Genomic DNA, 21,676 nt, shown 5'->3' with positions numbered 1-21,676 from the left:
GCCGATTCGAACTTGGAGCTTACAAAATTAGAAGAAGAAAAAAAATCAAAATTCGAGATTGAGGGCATTTTGCCTATCTTAATGGGGATGGGTGGGGCGAGGGGGCTACCATTTGAAAAGTTGGTACAACGATAAACCAACTTGAAATTTTAGTTTTGTACGAGTAGACTTTACAGTATAATTAATTTATGAATCGGATGAAAAAGTCGAAGCACTGTTTTAATGTACATACTTATGTTATTTTTTTCTGTCCTTATAATAGGTAAGTTCTGGAACCAGTTTTGAGTTTTGGATTTTTCAGAATAATATGGAGAAGTATGGGTAGAGGTAACGACATCGAAAATCAAATAAGTAACTACATCTGAATGACTTTCAAAAGATTAAATGAGTCATGAACCCTCATCAGCATCTCTTCAGAGACTGTGAAAGGATTTTTCAGCAATTTCTATTTCAAAAATTATTATTCTAGTGACGATGACGTAATTACGAAAAAGGTTCAGTGTTTTTTTCGATAGGTAATTCGCTAATTAGGGTGGAGGAGAGATGAAATGAGATTTTAAAAAGTTGAAGTTTTCAGCATAAAGACTTTCAAAAAAAGATTCCCAGAATCAAAATTTCAATTTTATTTTGATTTTAATTCACGTTCGCGAAATAATGGAAGCATGATATTGAAAAATGAATAAAACTGAAGACTAATGCGATGCTAAGTGATGTATTGTGGATGCTATTGACTTACAAACTAACGTATACTTAAATTAATTCCGAAATAGGGATACAATTGCCTTAAAATAAATTAAAATATTCGTTACAATTAAATGATTATTAGAAATTATGATGCGATGCAACATTCCATTGGAAAAATTATATACAGCGGTGAAAAATCAAATCGAAGAATTCAGCGTTGCCATATTATTCATCCGTGAACGATTCTCATTCAGTCTTGCCTGTTACGAAAATATACAATATCAAAATATGAAGTAATTATTATAGGTAAGATAAACGAACCGCTGAATGTGGAATGCTGGTTAATTTCCATGGAAATGAGCGCAATGTTGAGTTTATAAAATGTGGTGAAATATTTACTCTCTACTCGAAGTTAATGTTGAAGCATTTTCGATTCGAATTTTCATTTAGGTTAAATTATGATTTTTGAACGCATAAGCTGCATGTATGTTTTTCACCCATAAGATTTAAAGGTGGGAAAGAGGGGAGAGGTACTGATCAAATTGCCATCCGTACAGTTGTCATGAGCCGATCGAGTCAACATTTGGTAAGAAAATAAAGGATAAAAAAAATACCAAAGAAATTCAAATTGAAGTCGGAGCAATTCAGTTACAATTCTCACATTCTTTTCAAACACGTTTCCATAATGCTTGGTGAAAAAAATCAGATGATAAGAGAAACACAACAGGAACAATACAAAAGGTTTGTGGCAAACATGGAGAGGGATACATATAAACTGAAACCAAAAGACGTGTACAAAGTAATCAAAATAATATTGGAAGATGAGGTACACAGAGCCAACATTGCCCCACCAGGCTGTGAAAAAAATGGTCAAATACTATGCAAACCTATGGAGTGATCCCAACAATGAAATTGAAGTGGCAAACCATGAGGAGAACATGGTATGATCCACTCTCTTGGGAAGAGCTAGATGGAGCCTTGAAAAGCTCCAGAAATGGAGAAGCCCCAGGCAGTGATAAATTACCAACAGACTTATTCAAGAACGCCACAATAACCATTAAGAAGAGACTGCTAGCTTTCTACAATAAAATACTATCAGGTGCGACCATACCAGAAGACTTCCGCACTGCAATAATTGTAATACCCATCTTCAAAAAAGGAGACCAAAATGACCCAGGAAACTACCGTGGAATTAGCCTACTAAATGCTGCTTACAAAATACTTGCAAAGATGCTAGCCAGAAGAATCGAGAACCATGCGGAGCCAATAATATTGGAATGCCAAAATGGATTTCAAAAGGGAAGATCATGCATAGATGGAGTATATGCAACAAAACTGCTGATGGAGAAGAGACAAGAATATAACCTAGAGACCCACATGTGCTTTGTTGATCTGGAGAAGGCGTATGATCGAGTACAAAGGAAGAAGTTGTTTGAAATCCTGAGGAAAATCGAAGTGAATGAACAAATAGTACGCCTAATTGAAGAAATATACATGGATAATGTAATCAGAGTAAGATCTAGAAACATATCGGAAGCAAAGAAGATAGGAAGAGGAGTAAGACAGGGATGCCCGATGTCATGTAGTCTGTTCAACATCTACTTTGATGGCATGATTAAAGAATGGGTGAAAACCAAGCCAAAAGGGCTAGACATCAACAACACCCATGTCAATACCTGCTGTTTGCTGATGATCAGGTGGCCTTTGCTGACAACAAAGATGACTTGCAGAGAGCAATGTACAACCTTCAGAAAGTAGCTGATAAGTACGGAATGAGAATCTCATTGTCAAAAACAAAGGTGATGCCCTTCGATGGGAAAGAGCCAATACGCAGTAAAATTGTTGTAAATGGACTAGACTGCCAGTGGAACAAGTTAAAAGCTTTAAATATCTCGGATGTGAGCTGTCATATGAAGGAGAAGTTGATGGTTTGACGCACAACTTAAGATCAGAAAATTCCTGAGAGTAAGCGGAGCTATAAACTGAGCCATACCTCCAAGAAAAGTCAGAGCCGAAACTCGAATAAGAATCTACAATACGCTGGCAAGACCAATGCTGCTGTATGGAAGTGAAACATGGACAATGAGAAAGGATAATTATAAAAAGCAGAGCAACCGCAGCGGAAATGAGATTCATGCAAGCCACAGCAGGATATGCTAGACGAGATAGGAAAAGGAACAAAGACATCCTGATTCCTGAATGGAGCTAGGAGCAGAGCCAATCATTAGACAAGTGAAAGATTACAGAAAGAAATGGCAAAAACACGTTGACAGAATGCCTGATGAACAGTCCCCTTGAAAAGTCAGAGAGTACACTCCAACTGGTAGGAGGAGTAGAGGAAGACTGAAGAAAAGACTTGATGATACATTGGCGAGCAATTCTTTTACATTTTCCCAGATGGGCTGAACAGCTCACCAGGTCAAAGTTCAATGATGATGATGATCATTTTATTATCTATTTATTTACAAGTACATACACACGTTTAATTGCACCTTTTTTTGGGGGCAGAATTAAAAGTGAACAGCAAAAGAAAAATGAGAGGAAAAATATAAACTTACAAAGATTGATTTTAAGAATGGAAAAAGCAGCACTTTTTAGATAAATTCTGACAAACGTTGGCAAAAGCTGTACTTTCAGACTGTTTTTTTGGCTAACAAGTTTTTATTGACTATTTTGACACAAAACAAAATTTTTTGGATAAATTGTTAAGAAACAAGTCTTTGCTTACAATATTTCGTAAAAAAAATAATGACAATTTCGACAAAAACCTGGAGTTCTCAGCCACATTTCAACCGATTTTGAAAATTTTTCAGTATGTTATGTATTATTCATAGTAGGTATCCCCACAAAAATTTTCAACCCCCTCCCCTCATATTTACTCCTCAAAATAGCGTTTTTCAACTTATTTCAAATAGTATAAATTGAGGGGGCCATGTGCTGTGGAGAGGGCTAGATGAGTGTAGCAAAAAATCTGACGTCATATTCGTGCTCAGCGGTATCGAATCATAAGAAAACGACACCCTACTCATTAATACTTAGTTATTTTCCCCGAAATTTCCATTTTACCCCCAACCCTCCCCAGGCACATTTTCACACCATTTTGAGGGGTAAATATGAGAGGAGGGGGTTGAAAATTTTTGTGGGGATACCTACTATGAATAATACATAACATACTGAAAAATTTTCAAAATCGGTTGAAATGGGGCTGAGAAAATTGGTATTGAAATTACAGAAACGGGGGGTTCCCCAAAAAGGGGAGGTGGTGCCGATCTGAAATTTTTCACGCGGAAGTTTCTCGATGGGACCCACCTTCCATGCTGATATCAACTCGAACGCTTTCGGGGACCATTTCACCCCCCCCCCCTCAGGCGCCTATATCCTTTATGTATTTTTCAGGAAACCCCCCTTTTTTGAATGGTTGTAGTTCCACCCCCCTTGGGGGGAGAAAGACAGTTGATATATCAATAGATCGGAAATTTAACGTAGAACAACATTCTTCAATCATTTTTGCGCTAGAGTCGATATTTTTCGATATATTTTTGGGGGGCTAAGATCCACAATTTGGGGGAAAGCTCACCTTGGACAGTTGGGGACTCCTCGGATTCGTTTTCAGGACATCAAAATGGACCAGTATACCAAAAATCAGCTTGCCGCCTAGAGATTCACTATAGCCCCTATTTTTTTGCTAAAGTTACTGGACTAAACAGGATTTTTTGAACATTTTACTAAAGTTAGGAGTTTTTTTTATAATTTTGATTTCAACATTAAAAAAGTTACTTCTTTACAATTTTGACAAATAAATGAGTTTTTTTTGACAATTTAGGCAAAAAACATATGTAACAAGGACTTCTTCAGATATTATTGGCAAAACCAGGTTTTTTTCGAAATTTTGGCCAACTAACAAGTCGTTTTCAGAGGGTGTTAAAATTGGAGTGTAGAGTAAATTTCAGCTTTCCATCTCCATTTGATGAAATTTTGTGAAAAATTAAAGTTTCAAAAATCATCTGGAGGCTGCAGGAATTTTCAAAAAGTCGCTGGAGGATCCAAAACGACTTGAAATTCACCTGCAGTACTTCGTAGCGTATTGAAATTAGTTTTTAGAATAAATTTTCGCTTTACAACTCCTATTTGATGGAATTTTGTGGGAATTTCGAGTTTCAAAAATCTGCTGGAGGCTCCAGAACTGCTCAAAACGGGTTGAAACCGTTTCCAATCGATTTGGCATGTCGAAAATAGGGTATATCCCAAATTTCAGCTTTCTTGGTCAATTTGGTAAAATTCTGATTTTTTCCCTCATTTTTGGCCTAAATTCTATTTTCAAAAATTCACCAAAAATCGAAAAACGGACTTTAGTACTTGAAATTTTGACAAGTGATAAATTTTTGCATGATCTTTCGATCTACCTTTGTAAAGTTTGAAAAAGTTCGTGTAAGTCCTATGTTAAAACGCAAAATCTGCGATTTCGGCTGACCTGTCAATCAAAATGGCCGCCGTTTTGTAAGTAAGGCCAACTTTTTTTTTGGCAAGTTTGCTCTAAAATGTTCCTTAGGATGTCCCCTTTAAGAAAAAAGTTGTCCCAGAGGATTGGTGGAGGGGGGGTGGTGCAATTACTCCTATTGTCATATGCCGGACTATGTGTTCATGCAGAGATAGTCAGATGAATAGAAATACAGAGTGACCCAAAAGTCAGTACGTATCCCAATTTTCACGTTTTAGTTTTTTCTTTGAAAAATCAAAAATTAAGCATCCTAGAAAAAAACTAACGACATCATGTCGATTGGAAATTTGATTCTCTACAACTTTGACATCATGAAAAATTTTTTGGGAGGCTATCTTTCACCTCCAGATCGATTTCAATGAAACTCCGTTTGCAAATTTTTCAAAAGTTGATCTTTAAAAGTTTTAGACCCTTGGTTTTTTGACAAAATAATGGTCAAATAAGAACATGAATCCTGAATTCGGTTTCTACTGGTCATGTCACCCCCATCTAGACACTTTTCGAGATAATTTTGGGTGCAATTTGAAACATTCAAGTTCTTTACCTACCTACAAGTAAAAGACTCATTTCACAAACAACCTGAGTATCACATCGCACCTCGGGAGTTATAAGGTCACATCTCAAAAAAGTGAAATTTTACAAGAGAGTGATTTTCTTTTTTTTTAAAACTTGATTCATTATTTTCATCAACTTATAATCAATTGTGAGGAATGAATAGCATGTCATTTTGAAGATTGGGTATCCTACCTTCATTTAGCATAAGAATATTTTGAAAAATAAAATCTTAAAGAGGAAATATTTCAATGTTTGGAAAACATTTTGAGTTATAACCTTTCATAAAAAGTGATCTGGAGGCGAAAAAAAGCGTCCAAAAAAATTTTCATGGTAACAAAATTGTAGAGAATTAAATTTCCAATCGACATAATGTCGTTAGTTTTTTTCTAGAGTGCTTAGTTTTTGAGTTTTTCCCAAAAAACTAAAATTTTAATATATATGCAAATTAATTTTTCTGAAAGATGTTCTATTTTAAAAATTTTTTGTTTTGGAACAAACCTACAAAAAATACACTCCTTGTGATTATTTTACATCTTAAAAACGTTCAACACTATCGAAACTGGTTTCTGACACTTTGTATGTGCAAATTTTACTCAAAGAAAGAGGAGTTTTTTGAGATGTGACCTTATAACTCCAAACAACTTGCAATGTTATAGAAATTTTGAGCTAGGCCCTTTGCATTTTTTACATGATCTAAGCAGCATACCCGACTCAAAGTGTTATTTTTGGTTGCAGGGAGTCATGCAACCCCCAAAAATGCAAAAACATCAAAATCGATTTTTTTTGAGATGTGACCTTATAACTCCCGAGGTGCGACATCTGCGAGTAGGTTCGATGTGATGTGATCGTGAAGAACGATTAACATTCAAATGGTAACGAACGATTCTAGCCTGCATTGAAGCAGGAGGTGCTCAATTTGAGCACCTTTTATGATCGTTTATTTCTTTTTTACCATTGTTATAATTTTTTTAAAATTTTAGATTAAGATTTTAAATTTTTGGCAAATTGCCAAATGGGAATAGAAAAGTAAAAAAATTGAATTTTTCGAAAGTTCATTTCAAAATTCCCAATTGCTAGAATGTCATTAGTTTTTTTCTAGGATGCTTGGTTTTTGATTTTTGTCTAAAAACTAAGAGTCTAAAATTTTTTGAGATGAACTTTTGAAAAATTTGCAAGGTGACTTTCATTAAAATTGATCTGGAGGTGAAAGGAAGCGTCCAAAAAAAATTTCATGGTGACAAAGTTGTAGAGAATCAAATTTCCAATCGACTTAATGTCCTTAGTTTTTTTCTAGGATTCTTAGTTTTGAATTTTTTTACAAGAAATTTGCAAGCCAAGCTTCATTAAAATTGATCTGGAGATGAAAAAAAGCATCCTACGAAAAAATTACATCGAGGAAAATTGTAGAGAATTGAATTTCCAATTGACTTGATGTCGTTAGTTTTTTTCTAGGATGCTTAGTTTTTGATTTTTTTGCAAAAAACTAAAATTTCAGAAAAATTTGCTAACTGAGCTTCATTAAAATTGATCTGGAGGCGAAAGGAAGCGTCCAAAAAGAATTTCATGAAAACAAAGTTGTTGAGAATTAAATTTCGAATCGACATGATGTCGTTAGTTTTTTTCTAGGATGCTTAGTTTTTGATTTTTTTGCAAAAAACTAAAACTCTTAGAAATGAACACTTTTGAAAATTTTTTCATGAAAATCATCAAGCCACAAAAATTGATCTGGAGGCGAAAGGAAGCGTCCAAAAAAAATTTCATGAATGCAAAGTTGTTGAGAATTAAATTTTGAATCGACATGATGTCGTTAGTTTTTTTCTAGGATGCTTAGTTTTTGACTTTTCAAAGAAAAACTAAAACGTGAAAATCGGGATACTGACTTTTGGGCCACTCTGTATGTGTAAGCACATTCACGCTTGTGTGCAAAAACATGACAAGATCAATCGAGAATTGGCCAATGACGAAAATTGTAACTCCTTTCCTTATCCGTAGTGTAGCAGAAAATAACAACCCGAACCTATTGTTGGAAAGTTACCACTTCGGAGAAGAAATATTACCAACTGTTCAAAGAGAATCTTTATAGATGATGCAAAAGCTGATTTAATTGCTCGCATGTAATTTCTGGCTATTTATCCAACCGAAGTGTAAAGAAAGAAAGTATCGACATCGTCAGGAAACTACTAGATTGAGGGACAGTAGTTTTAATGGAAGAGGAAAATTCAGAAAAACGTTAGAATCCTGTCAACATGAACAGTAAAATAGAAAAGCAGACGTAAGTATTATTTTAAAAAAGAAAAGAAGAAAAAATCGTATACGCCTCAGTTTATCAGGAGATTCTGAAAACATCATCTTGGAGCCACTTCGTAGAGCAGAGGAGGGTGATACAGCAGAAGCTTTAAACATTATCGACTTCGAAGACAGTGAACATTGTTTGTTATGGTGTTAAAAAAAGGTAATTGACAATTGTATAAAAATCAGAATGTGTGAAGATTAATTTGGGAGCAAAATAGCCAAATTGTGGATTATTCTCGATCTATGTACCTACTAGTATTTTACGAGTTGATTCGAATTTTTAAAATTTGCTCTCCCTCTGAATGCAAATTTGGTCATTTCGAGTCTTCCTGAAGCCTCTCCTCGCTCTCTGCGCGATTTTCGATTTTTCCAGAATTTGCAAACATTTCTCCGGAGTGCGTGGAAATTAATTTGGAACGTTGCGAAAATCGAATTGTGGATTATTCCGAACATTTGTGCAGGAGAACACATCGAGTAGGAAAGTTTTTTTGACCAGAAAACGTCTGTAAATGGGGGTAAAATGAAGATATGAAAGCTTCAAGTAGGTCGAGATAAGGCCGCAGCTCGATTTTTAGCTACCACAAAATTTTGAGCCGAAGACAATTTGGTCCTCGTGTTTACTGTACTACTGTCCTGAAAGGAGTTGTCTGAGCAGGAGTATATTTTTTGGAGCATGCCTCGAGTTATACATATAACAACGCTTTGAAACAACATTACGCGAATCAGATTTCGAAATCGATAGCATTATGAATATTGTAGAGTCGTCCTGCATTGAAAAATACTTACGCGTCGTCGTTAAGGCGGGCTTCTTCATCTTTGACTGCTTTCACTCCGCCGGGCACGCCCGGGGCAGTGACATATGTGACTGCGAGAAGACCTAACGCAGCCAAGAGAAGAAACTTTTTCAAGTATTTGAAGATCTGCATTTTTATATACGATGTCGAGTTTTTCGAACGACTTTAAATTCAACGTGCTTATTACAGCAATAGGTATACCTATGTACGAATTAAAAAACCGAGTTCCAGCTTCAACGAGGTACCGATTTCGAATGATGTTTTGTACATACGAATTGATTTCCTTATATAATAGAAAAATCATTCGAATTCACGCAGCGGTATCGCGAAGATGTTTACGAGCATTGTTTTCCAATGGCGAAGAAGGTAAATCAAAGCTACACGACGATAACTCATCGAAATGTCGATTCGATACAATATTTTTTACCTGAATCGTTAGTCAGTCAAGGTGGCAAGTGTTTTTTTGTGTGATTTATACCGGTGTACGCATATGAGGTTTATTTGATAATGATTCGAAACGATTTTTATTGATTTTTTTGGTGGCGAAAACATGTTCTTACGTAGGTAAATTTCAACTAAATGTGTATCAGCTAAAGTGATATCTGCGTTGTATTGTAGGTAACTCACAAGTTTAGGTAGGTATCAATCGTCAGTATTATATACTGTGGTGTGGTAAATATCCCCCCTTCAGAAAGCCAAATATACGTAATTTTATCGTTATCTTTAGAACGTATTTTATGCACATTGTAAATATGTATTCTGTTTAATTTCGTATAATTAAAGTGAGTTTTAAATGTGAGTATGTGAATTTAAATTCGTGTACGATTACCACAAATGGCGACGAGGTGAACTGAGGATGTCCGATCCGAGGTTAATTTTACCTTTTTCGGTTCGGCAGATGTCGAATGCCGATGAATGGTCAAGATGGAAAGATACGCTGGAGTTTTATTTTACTGCTAAGAATATATCTAATGCAAAAAGAAAACAGGCGGAACTTCTCTTACTCGGTGGACCAGAAATCCAAGACATCTATTATTCGTTCCCGAAAGATACTCCTATTCCTGCTGACTCTGACGAGTACAACTTTACGCTCTCTCGGTTGGACTCCCAGATAGAACCGAAAAGCAATAAATGGTATGAACGTCATGTGTTATCAACTTTAAAACAAGGAAAGGGTGAAACGTTAACGGCTTTTATCACCCGGCTCCGAAATCAAGCTAAGTTATGCAGCTTTGCGAGTACGTTTGTAGACGAGGCTGTCCAAGGTCAGTTAATAAACGGTTGCAGTTCAGCTGAAGTACGTACCGAGCTCATGAAACAAAAGGAAGACGCAACGTTGGCCGATTTTGAACGTGTAGCTCGAACGCTTGAAACTGTTACTTCTCAATCTTCTGCGATGGCTAGTGGTGAGTCAAATTCCACGCAAGTTAGCGCGAATACGAGCAACGTATGCCGAATTCCTGACAAGAAACGAAATTCTAAAGGGAAAAAGTTTCAAAGGGAACCTTCCAAACGAGCTTCGAGTCCTGATCGCGAAAATACTGATCGGTGTTTTTGCTGTGGTCATTCCGGTCATCGAGCGAAAGATCCTAAGTGCCCTGCACTGAAAGCTGTATGCGGAAAATGTAAGAAAAATGGTCACTACAGTAAGGTTTGTCATTCATCCGCAGCTGGCCAATCTAATTCGAGTTCGCGTGATAAAAATGAGCAGAGAAAGGAGTCAGTGAAGAAAGTTACTCACGAAGATATATTCTGTGTTCGAAATGATTCAGCAGACGAGATCGAAGAATGGGTACCATGTCGCATCGGTAATATTGGTACTAAAATGTTCGTTGACTCCGGTGCTTTGTATACAATGTTATCAAGGAAACAGTGGCGGAAATTGAAACGAAATGGCGCTCAGTTTCAAGGTTTCGTACGTAATCCTGAGATAAATTTCTTCGATGCTACGGGTGAAAAACAGTACACTGTTGCGTTTACTGTTCAAGCTGAAATTCAATGCAACGATCAGACCGTTATATCTGAAATAGTTGTCGTTGAAGAAGATATTCAATCGTTATTGGGTCGTCAAGATGCCAAAGCCCTACAAGTACTTCGTGTTGGTTTGAATGCATGTAAAGATACCCGAATTCGCGCTATTCCGAACCTAATGAAACCATTGGGTAAGCTGAAAAATTTTCAACTTCATATTCCGATTGACGAGTCTGTTCCACCTGTAATTCAACCTTTTCGACGCATTCCCTACGCACTTCGAGCTAAAGTTGAGAAGCAAATCAACGAATTACTAGAAGCTGATGTTATCGAACGAGTTGAAGGGCCCTCACGTTGGGTTTCGCCGATTGTTCCAGTAGCTGACGGTGAAGACGATATTCGATTATGCGTTGATATGAGACGAGCAAACAAAGCGGTTCTAGACGAGAAATTTCCCCTCCCTGTGATGGATGATTTAGCTCCGTTGTTAGCTGAGGCTACGGTATTCAGCAAGGTCGATCTTATCAGAGCTTATCATCAAGCAGAATTAGACGAAGAATCGCGAGAAATTACTACGTTCATCACGCACCTGGGTTTATTTCGATATAAACGACTTATGTTCGGTCTCACCTGCGCTCCAGAGATGTTTCAACGAATTCTCGAAGGTGTTTTAAGCGGCCTAATTGGTGTATTCAACTTTATCGATGATATTTTCGTATTCGGTAAAACGCAAGAGGAGCATGACTTAAATCTTCGAAATCTACTTCATCGTTTAGAAGAACATGGACTGACAATAAATCCGAAGAAATGTCAGTTTCGTATGAATGAAGTTACGTTCCTGGGTCATATTATCAAACCTGGTGTAATCCAACCTGGTTTTGATAAAGTTGCTTCCATTAAAGAATTTCGATCTCCAGAAACACCTGAAGAACTACGAAGTTTTATTGGGTTAGTTTCGTATGTTGGTAAATTTATCCCACATTTATCAACTGAACTTGACCTGTTACAACGTACTGCTCGTGAATCGCCATTCAAATGGGACGCAGCTGATGAACAAGCGTTCGTTCATATTCAGTCACTTCTCAGTGATGAAACTCACCTCAGCTTGTTCGATCCTACGTTAACATCCATCGTAATGGCAGATGCGAGTCCGGTGGGTCTAGGAGCAGTACTTTTACAACGAAAAGGTGACGAGGTACGTGTTATCTGTTACATAAGTAGATCGTTATCAGCAGTCGAGCGTCGGTATTCGCAGACGGAGAAAGAGGCGTTAGCCCTTGTTTTTGCCGTTGAACGATTAAAAATATACCTACTTGGACGAACATTCGAGTTAGTGACAGATCACAAACCCTTACAGACGATTTTTGGTACAAGGTCAAAACCATGCGCTCGTATAGAGAGATGGGTGCTACGGATGCAGGGATTCAAGTATGTTATTCGATATGCTCCTGGAAAAAACAACATAGCTGATCCTCTTTCTCGTTTACTTCAAACATCCACAGCTACGCACACTATCAACGATATGTACGAAAAAAATCTTATCAATTTCGTAACCCAGTTGGCTCCAAAAGCTGTTACTCTACGTGAAATTCGGAAAGCGACTGAAAACGACCCTGAATTATCGAAAATATGCGATAGTTTAATTTCAAATCAAGAAATTAAATTAAAACCCTTCTCCGCAATAGCTTCAGAATTGTGTGTCGTTGAAGGTGTTCTTCTTCGTGGTGTTCGAATAATTGTACCAGCGGAATTACGCGATCGAGTGTTACAAAATGCTCACGAAGGGCACCCTGGTATCAATAAAATCAAAGACAGGCTACGATCGAAGGTATGGTGGCCGAACATTGATAAACATGCTGAAACGTGTGTCAAAACGTGCGATACATGTCAAAAAGTTGGCAAACAGATTGTTACTGATCAAATTTCGCGTCGTGATTTTCCTGATGGCCCCTGGCAGCAGCTCGCGATTGATTTCAAAAGTTTGCCGGATGGCAAAGAGTTATGCGCAGTTGTTGATTATTTCTCCAGGTATGTCGAAGTGAAAATTATGAAGAGTACCACTGTCGAAGATACTACTGTTTTTCTCGACGAATTATTTGCTAGACACGGAATACCTTCAACTATAACCTCCGATAACGGACCTCAATTTCGAAATAAATTTGAGGAATATTTACGTTCGTTAGGCATTGCTCATTACACTTCGTGTCCGTATTGGGCAAGAGCTAATGGTGAAATTGAACGCCAGAATCGGTCCTTGCAAAAGATCATTAAAATTGCAGTGTTGGAGAAAAAGGATATTCAGTCTGAGCTAAATAAATACTTACTTATGTATCGTTCAACACCCCACTCAACTTTGGGGAAAAGTCCTGCTGAGCTTTTATTCAATCGTCGAATTCAAGATAAGCTACCTACCCTTCGGCCATTCGTTGAGGAAGCGGAGGTTCGCGAGAAAGATCGGCTGAATAAAAGTAAATCGATTATGGCGAGTGGAAAACCTCTTCCGCTCAATCAGAAACTTCAAGTTGGTGATGAAGTTTTAATCGAACGTCCGTTTACCAAAAATAAGTTTCAAAGTAAATTCGAAGATGAAATAGGCGTAATCGAAGCGATAAATGGTCCGGTTGTTAATATTGCAACGCCTACGAAAAATATTCAACGTCATGAAAATCAAGTCGAAAAATATACTCGTGCAATGCCTGCAACTCCTACAACTCCGGTTCCAGATAATGTTCCTGTGTCAGAACCTGTCTCCGATCAAGCTAATGATCCGCCGGAAGAACCTTTACTTCGCAGGTCATCGCGAGTTTCAAAACCCCCAAAATGGCTTGAGAATTTTCAAAATTAAAGGAGGGTTGTGGTAAATATCCCCCCTTCAGAAAGCCAAATATACGTAATTTTATCGTTATCTTTAGAACGTATTTTATGCACATTGTAAATATGTATTCTGTTTAATTTCGTATAATTAAAGTGAGTTTTAAATGTGAGTATGTGAATTTAAATTCGTGTACGATTACCACATGTGGCAAAACATGGAGCCAGTGATTTTAAATTTTCGAGATATGGGGTACCATACTTTTGAAAATTCATTTTTGGGATCAAATTACTAAAACTATAAACGAAGACTTCGAATTTGTCAGAACGGATCGCGAAAAAAATATCGATGAATTTTGATGAAATTTTAGCGAAGACCTTCATTTCGAGTTGAAAGTCACCAAAAAAAATTATTAGCCGAAGAGGTGCCCTTGGATGAAGAGAGGATACGAGTCTTTCAGAAATGCTCAAAAACACATTTTCCACGAAACATTTGAATTTTTCGCCAAATTTCAACCCTTTTGGGTCGATTACCTACTACATTGTTCCTACTTCTTCTTCATAAATTCCGAAAATCGTGCCCTAATTTTGAGCTGACAAGGGAACCTCTTGAGGTGTCACACTCCGATTTGAACGGGGCCGCGATTTTTGGAAAGAGCATGGTCTAAAACCCCCAAAACCAAATTTTCAGCTGCCCAAGTTCACTTTTCGATTTTTGGCAAATTTTTGAAAATTCAAAATTGACTCTGTTTTTGGCGATTTATTTATGCTTTTTTTTAAAAAAAAGTACGTACTTTATCAATAAAATGGGTCAAAATAAGTCCGAAAACTAATATTAATTACCCAAATCCAAATTTCACCATTTCCAGCCATTCTGGAGCCTCCAGCGGGATTTTTCAATTTCTCCAGAATTGCGAATTTGCTCCAGAAGGCGTAAATATGAAGTTGGACAGCTAAGAATCGAGTTGTATACCACACTCGACCATGTTAAACGAGTTTATCCACATTTGAGTCGGTTTTGGGAGGGACACCTCAAGAGTGGTTTTTTGACCAGCTTTTTTCAGAATAAGAAATCCAAAAAAATCAAAATTTCACCGTTTTCAAGGAAATTTTCAAAATTTGCGCGAATCGCTATATTATTTTGAACACAACAAACCCCCCGAGGCCGAGTTCCGCCATTTCCAGCCATTCTGGAAATTCTAGAGAAATTTAAAAATCACGCTGGAAGCTCCGGAATGGCTGGAAATGGCGGAACTCGGCCTCGGGGGGAGGGGGGTGTTGTGGACGAAATACAGTGATTCGCACAAATTTCAAAAATTTCCTCGCAAGCGGTAAAATTTTGATTTTTTTGGATTTCATATTATGAATAAAGCTGGTCAAAAAACCACTCCTGACAGTGAGGTATCACTCCCAAAATCGACTCAAATGTGGATGAACTCGTTAAACAGATCGAGTATAACACACAACTCGATTTTTAGCTGCCCAACTTCATATTCACGCCTTCTGGAGCAAATTCAAAATTCTGGAGAAATTAAAAAATCGCGCTGGATGCTCCAGAATGGCTGGAAATGGCCAAATTTTGTATTGGGGGGGGGGGGTTAATACCAGTTTTAGGACTTATTTTGAACATTTTCACTGATCAAGTACGTACTTTTTTAAAAAAAAAAAAAAAACATCTAAATAGTCAATTTTGGATTTTCAAAAATTCGCCAAAAATCGAAAAATAAACTTGGGCAGCTGAAAATTTGGATTTGGGGGTTTTAGAACATGTTATTTCTAAAAATCGCGGTCCCGTTCAAATCGGAGGCGGATACCTCAAGAGGTTCTCTTGTTAGTATATTTATTTATGTATCGGATGAAATAGTCGAAGCCCTGTTTAAATGTAAGTACATATGTACTTGTGTTATTTTTTTCTGTTCCGATAGTTAAGTTCTGGAACCACTGAACCAGTTTTGAGTTTTGGATTTTTCAGAATATGGAAGAGTACTAGCGTAGAGGTGACGACATCGAAAATCAAATAGGTAACTATATCTTATGAGCCATGAGCCCCTATCAGTATCTCTTCAGAGACTGTGAAAGAATTTTTTTAAAGCAATTTTTCCACTTGTAAATGAAAAACGAACTATCTACCTGTAGAACAAACACTGTGGTGATTACGTAATTACGAAAAAATTTTCAATTCTTTTTCAATAGGTAATTCACTTGTATACCAATCTACATTCATTTGAGGTGAAGGATAGATGAATTGCGATTTTTAAAAATAATTTCCAGAATCAAAATTTCAATTTCATTTTGATTTTAATTCACATTGGTTCACGAAATAATGGGAAGCAGATTAAAACTGAAGACTAATACGATGCTATGCGATGTATTATGTGGATGCTATAATATGTATTATTGACTTACAAAATAATGTGCTTAAAATATTCTGAGATAGGGATCCAAATCCAACTGCCTTAAAATAATTAAAATATACGTGACGATTAAATTATTATTAGAAAAATTATTATTAGAAAAATTATGATGTGATGTAACATTCCTTTGGAAAAATCATTTCGAAGAATTCAGCGTTGCCATTATTCATCCGTGAACGATTCTCATCTGGTGGCCCTGTTTCGAAAATACCAAAATATCAAGTATTAGGTAGGATATAAACGAACCGGTGAATGTGAATGGTCAATTTTCATGGAAATGAGAGCAATGTTGAGTTTATAAAATGGGGCGAAATCTTTACTCTCTATTCGAAGTTGATATTACAAATATGTTGATTGAAACATTCTCGATTCGAATTTTCATTCAGCTTGTCCAGCTAAATTATGATTTTTAAACGCATAAACAGTTTTTCACCCTTAAGATTCAGAGGTGGGGAAAACAGGAGGGGGGCAGTTCCGATCAAAATTCATCCGTATTAGTCCGGCATATGACAATAGGAGTAATTGCACCCCCCCCCCCCCGCCGATCCTCCGGGACAACTTTTTTCTTAAAAGGGACACCCTAAGGAACATTTTTAAGCAAACTTGCCCAAAAAAAAGTTGGCCTTACTCACAAAATGGCGGCCATTTTGATTGACAGGTCAGCCAAAATCGCAAATTTTGCATTTCAACATAGGACTTGCACAAAATTTTTCAAACTTTACAAAGGTAGATCGAAAGATCATGCAAAAATTTATCACCTGTCAAAATTTCAACCCCCGTGTAGGGACCGGTCAAGAATATCCTTATGGTACCCTCTGCCTGTCGTAAAAGGCGACTAAAAGGGGACCAGGCAAATGCGGAGGCCTAGATAGCAGCCCTATCACCGTGGTATATCTGGCATGGCTGGTAACCAAGTCAGATGAAAATTAACCTTACTCAAAACTCACAAACAGCAGAAAATGGATGGAACTATGGGATCCCAGGCGGAGGTGAACCCCTGGCTAAAATAAAAACACACGCTAACGAAAGGAAATACAAATTCGGAAACTGGAATGTAAGAGGATATGCAGCCAAGGAAGCAGAAATAATTGGAATTTTAAGCAGCAGAAATATAGACTTTGCCGTGATGTCTGAAACAAAGAAGAAAGGAAGTGGAACAATCGAATCTGGAAATTACATCGTTATCTACAGTGGAGTCAACAAGAAAACCAGAGCTGCAGGCGGAGTGATGTTACACATACATAATAAACACCGTGAAAACATCGACTCATACAACATATGGCATGAAAGAATTGTATCAGCAAGGATGAAATTGAAAAAAGACTTTCTTACAATAATTGGAGTATATGCACCAGAAGAGGGAAGAGAGGAACAAAGTGAAGAGTTCTACGAGCAACTACAGAGGGCAGTACAAGCAGTAAATCCAGAAGATAAATTGGTAATATGTAGTAGGAGACTTGAATGCTCAGGTAGGAGATAAGTGTGTAAAGACAGTAACTGGTATGTATGGAACAGAAGGAATGAATACAAATGGGAAGAAACTGATAGATTTTTGCACTTTCAACGGACTAAGAATTATGAATACATTCTACCAACACAAGAAAGATCACAAGATGACATGGAGCAATACAAGAGGACAAAGCTCAATGATCAACCATTTTATAGCCAATGAAAATGCCCAAATAAATTCTTGGATGTAAGAAGATACAGAGGTCAAGAAGTAGGCACTGACCATCATTTTGTTCAAGGAGTAATGAGAATGGAAACAACAAGAATACCAGCAAGGAAAAATGAAAAGAAGATCAACACAAGAACCCTGGATGACCCAACCAACCAATGGCTGTACCAAAGACAGATGAACATTATTAGTCAAGAGATACCAACAAGCCAGGATGTAGAAGAAGAATGGAAAAATATCAAATCCATTGTGACAAAAGCGGCAAAAGAAATCTTAGGAGTGGTTTCTTGCAGAATTGGGGTGAAAAGAATAAAGAATTGGGACAACGAAATCCAAGAACTCATACAAAAGAAAAGACAGGCATTTAGAAAATTCATGAGCACAAAAAGCGAGGTTGATGGTGAAGAATATCGAAAACAGTCGGCAAAAGTCAAGAGAAAGTCCAGGAAATTACAGAGAGAGAGCTGGGAAAATTTTATCACATTCCCAGAGCATGACACATACAAGTTATGGCCAAAGGTGTACAAGATCATAAGGAGAATTGACACAAATTTCAACGAAAGAGTGGGTTTGCCAAAGATTAAAATCAATGATGCAAAGGAATATTTTGAAGAACTCTGGAGTGATGAAAATGCCCAAGATATAAAGATAGAAGATGAAATTGGAGAAACAGAAGACAGAATTTCATTTAAAGAGCTAGAAGAAGCTTTGAAAACGGCAAAAAATGCAAAAGCTCCAGGAGAAGATGGCATACCAACAGAATCGTACAAATACGCAAGTGGTGAATTTAAAAGAAGACTGCTGGAATTCCTAAATAGGATGTACCAAGAAGAAAAGGTACTTGAAGAACTCAAAACAGCAATTGTAATACCAATGTTCAAGAAAGGTGATATGTCAAACCTGAAAAACTCCCGAGGAATAAGTCTACTCAACACCTGCTACAAGATATAGGTATGCAAAAATACTGGCAAAATGACTGGCAGATTGTGAGGAAGAAAAGTTGTCAGAAAGTCAAAATGGATTTGTGCGTAGCTAGCTGCCTTTTCTACAGCTATAACCATTATTACATCTAGGTAGTGGGTAAGTGAATCAACCATGTCACAGTGATAAGAATTTTTGAAACTCTCACTGCTTCAAAATAATATTTGTTTTTCAGTGTTTTCATATTTTCCAAATTACAATAGGTATTTCAGAATAATTTATAAGCTTGTATTGCTTCTAAATTAAGAAATTTCTAGTTGTTTTTCATAGTTTGCATTGTTTTAAAATTTACAAGATTTCAAATCAATTTCCCGAATTCCCCATCGCTACAATTTCATAAAGTTTTCAATAAATTTTCAGAATTTTGCATTGCTGCTGAGTTAGGAAATTTGCAATCAATTTTTAGAATTCACATTGCCTCTAAATACCTACCTAGTCAAATTTTAAATAATTTTTCAGAATTCTTATTGTCTTTAAATTAAAAAATTTCAAATTCAATTTTCAAGTTCATATTGTCCACAAATTGTAAAACGTTTACTCAATTTTTGGAATTCACATTGCCTCCAATTTTTCAGAATTCTCATCTTCTTCATAAATATTACAATACTTATTTCATATAATTTTCAAGTTCACATTATCTGCAACTTACAGAACGTTTAATCAATTTTTGGAGTTCTCAGCATCTCTAAGTACAAATTTTCATAATATTTTTTTTTAGAATTTCCATTGTCTTCAAATTTATAAATTTTCAAACCAATTTTCAGAACTTGCTTTTTATTCTAAATTAAGAATTAAATCTTATAAAATATGTTAAGAATTTGCATTGCCTCTAAATCACATGAAAAAAATATGGGTAATTTTTACAAAAAAATTTAACTAAATACTGGTATTTAGCACAATTAAGTACCAGATCCCATTCAATAATTTTTACTGTAATCGTATAGTAAAAATTATCATTTTAATAAATTTTGCTGTAGGTACCAATAGTAAAAATCATTTTGTTTTAATAATTTTTACTAAATCATGATAATAAAAATTACATGTTTCAATTGTACAAAAATTAGTTTAATTACTCATTTTGAAGTAATTTTTAAATTATAAGTAAAAAGTTAAAAATTATTCATGTCAAGGTAAATCTTACTATACTTATGGCTATAGGTAGACAAAAAATTAATGAAATGAATTTTTAGTTAGCAAATGATATCATGATTATTCATAACTCAATTTCAGCATTATTTTTGCCCCATTATCATGTACTCCGTAGGTAACTCCAAAGCATTTACCTATCCAATTTTCCTACGAAAAATCTGTCACCTACCTACTTACCTCACAGGAATTCGAACCTGGGTCCCTAAATTTCCTATTCCTACTTACATGTCCTAACCACTCAGCCACGAATTCACAACGACGGTTAGGGCATTAAAATAATATATTTGTTTGGTAAATGCCCCACCAAACCACTCCCACTTGGAATTTACAGCTAACAGACGGGGGTGTAACAGGGTACAATGAAACACAGCTGGTGATGGAATAGACTGGGGGTATAGCAGGGTACAATGAGTGGCAGGTGTTCTACAAGTCCTTTTCCCTTTTTTAGGATTTAATGCATTAAAATAATGAACTAAAATTGCAATTACTCAGCAATTACCCATCCGAATTGAATGAAAATTAATCTATTCCCTCCGCCTTAATGATTCTCAAATGGTGTCCAATAGGTACGAAAAACGGTTGGATAGCTTAAGAGAACATTCATTGTAATTGAAATTTCAATTTCTCAAAGCGAAACCAATAGTGTGCTACGCACACTAAAAAGGAAGATCATGCGCTGGCGCAAGTTATACATTAAAACTACTGATGGAAAAAAGGATCGAATACAACCTAGAAACACACAATATGTGCTTTATAGACCTGAAAAAAACTTATGATCGGGTCAATAGAAGAAAACTGTTCGAAGTCCTAAAAGGTGAAGAAATAACATACATATAAAATACGAAAGGTAATAAACAGCATATATGAGAACACTAGAATAAGAGTACGAATTGGAAATAAACTCTCAGAACAAGCAGAAATAAACAGAGGAATTCGCCAGTGATGTCCACTGTCTTGTGTTTTATTCAACATTTACATGGATCACATGGTAAAAGAATGGCAGAAAATGGAGCCAAAAGGAATCAAGACAGACAGAAGGCAAGAAATATCAACAGTATTATTCGCAGATGATCAAGCAGTAGGTACTAGCCAAAACAGAAGATGACCTACAGAGATCAATGTATAATCTAACAAAGACATCAGAAAAATATGATATGAGAATATCATCAGAGAAAACAAAACCAATGGCCTTCAAAGGAAAGGAGCCAGTAAGAAGCAAGATTGTAATAAATGGAAAAACATCGAACAGGCCAATAATTTCAAATACCTGGGAAACACGATATCATACCAGGGAGAAGTAGATGTTGGTGGAAAGATTGCAAAGTTTCTGAGAGTCACAGGACTGATAAATAGGACCCTGAGAAGCAGTAAGGTGCAAAAAGAAACAAGATTGAAGGTGTACAATACCCTAGCAATACCAATGATGACCTATGGAAGCGAGGTATGGGCACTGAAGAAATCTGATAAAAGAAGAATAACGGCAGCAGAGATGACTCTCAGAGACAGAGTCCCATCTGAGAAAATAACAGCAGATCTCTGAGTGAAGCCAGTCATGAAGAAGATAAAACAGTATAGGAAACATTAGAGAAATCATGTCAAAAGGATGGAGGGAACAAGATCACCAAAACAGGTCCTCCAATACACACCAACGGGGAAGAGAAGCAGAGGGAGACCAAGGAGGAAACTCACTGATACCTCAGGCTCATCCTCAACATGTCCCACACCGTAGCAGACAGGCCAACAGGCCTACCGCTTACCAGGAAACGACGACAACGACTATTTGGCCCTCGTATGTATTTACTGTACTACTGTCCTGAAAGGAATTCTCTGAGCAGGAGTGCATTTTTTG

General features: G+C 36.5%; 2 protein-coding genes and 1 long non-coding RNA gene across 3 annotated transcripts; 2 read left to right on the top strand and 1 right to left on the bottom strand.

The window, feature by feature from the left end:
* Nucleotides 1-696: 696 nt before the first annotated feature.
* LOC135846979 (uncharacterized) lies at nucleotides 697-9,198 on the bottom strand. Its single transcript, XR_010559059.1, has 2 exons — nucleotides 8,816-9,198; nucleotides 697-944 (listed from the first exon to the last, which is right to left on the bottom strand). It is a non-coding gene; the product is annotated as an uncharacterized LOC135846979 (long non-coding RNA).
* Nucleotides 9,199-9,679: 481 nt separating this feature from the next.
* LOC135845324 (uncharacterized) lies at nucleotides 9,680-10,853 on the top strand. Its single transcript, XM_065363816.1, has 2 exons — nucleotides 9,680-10,738; nucleotides 10,812-10,853. The coding sequence occupies exons 1-2, from the start codon at nucleotides 9,680-9,682 to the stop codon at nucleotides 10,851-10,853; spliced, it is 1,101 nt and encodes a 366-aa protein (XP_065219888.1).
* A 119-nt stretch (nucleotides 10,854-10,972) lies between these two features.
* On the top strand, nucleotides 10,973-13,639 carry LOC135845315 (uncharacterized protein K02A2.6-like). Its single transcript, XM_065363803.1, has one exon. The coding sequence runs from the start codon at nucleotides 10,973-10,975 to the stop codon at nucleotides 13,637-13,639; it is 2,667 nt and encodes an 888-aa protein (XP_065219875.1).
* The last annotated feature ends 8,037 nt before the right edge of the window (nucleotides 13,640-21,676 follow it).

The sequence above is a fragment of the Planococcus citri genome, chromosome 1, assembly GCF_950023065.1.
Source record: "Planococcus citri chromosome 1, ihPlaCitr1.1, whole genome shotgun sequence".
Taxonomy (NCBI): domain Eukaryota; kingdom Metazoa; phylum Arthropoda; class Insecta; order Hemiptera; family Pseudococcidae; genus Planococcus; species Planococcus citri.
This window is presented reverse-complemented; position numbering and strand designations above follow the sequence as displayed.

Excerpts from the sequence above, each read along its gene's own strand:
- LOC135845324 (XM_065363816.1), top strand. The coding sequence starts at position 9,680 with ATGTCCGATCCGAGGTTAATTTTACCTTTTTCGGTTCGGCAGATGTCG. Across the intron at positions 10,739-10,811 it reads GCGCTCAGTTTCAAGGTTTC|CTGAAATTCAATGCAACGAT; the intron begins GTACGTAATCCT and ends TTACTGTTCAAG.
- LOC135845315 (XM_065363803.1), top strand. The coding sequence starts at position 10,973 with ATGAAACCATTGGGTAAGCTGAAAAATTTTCAACTTCATATTCCGATT.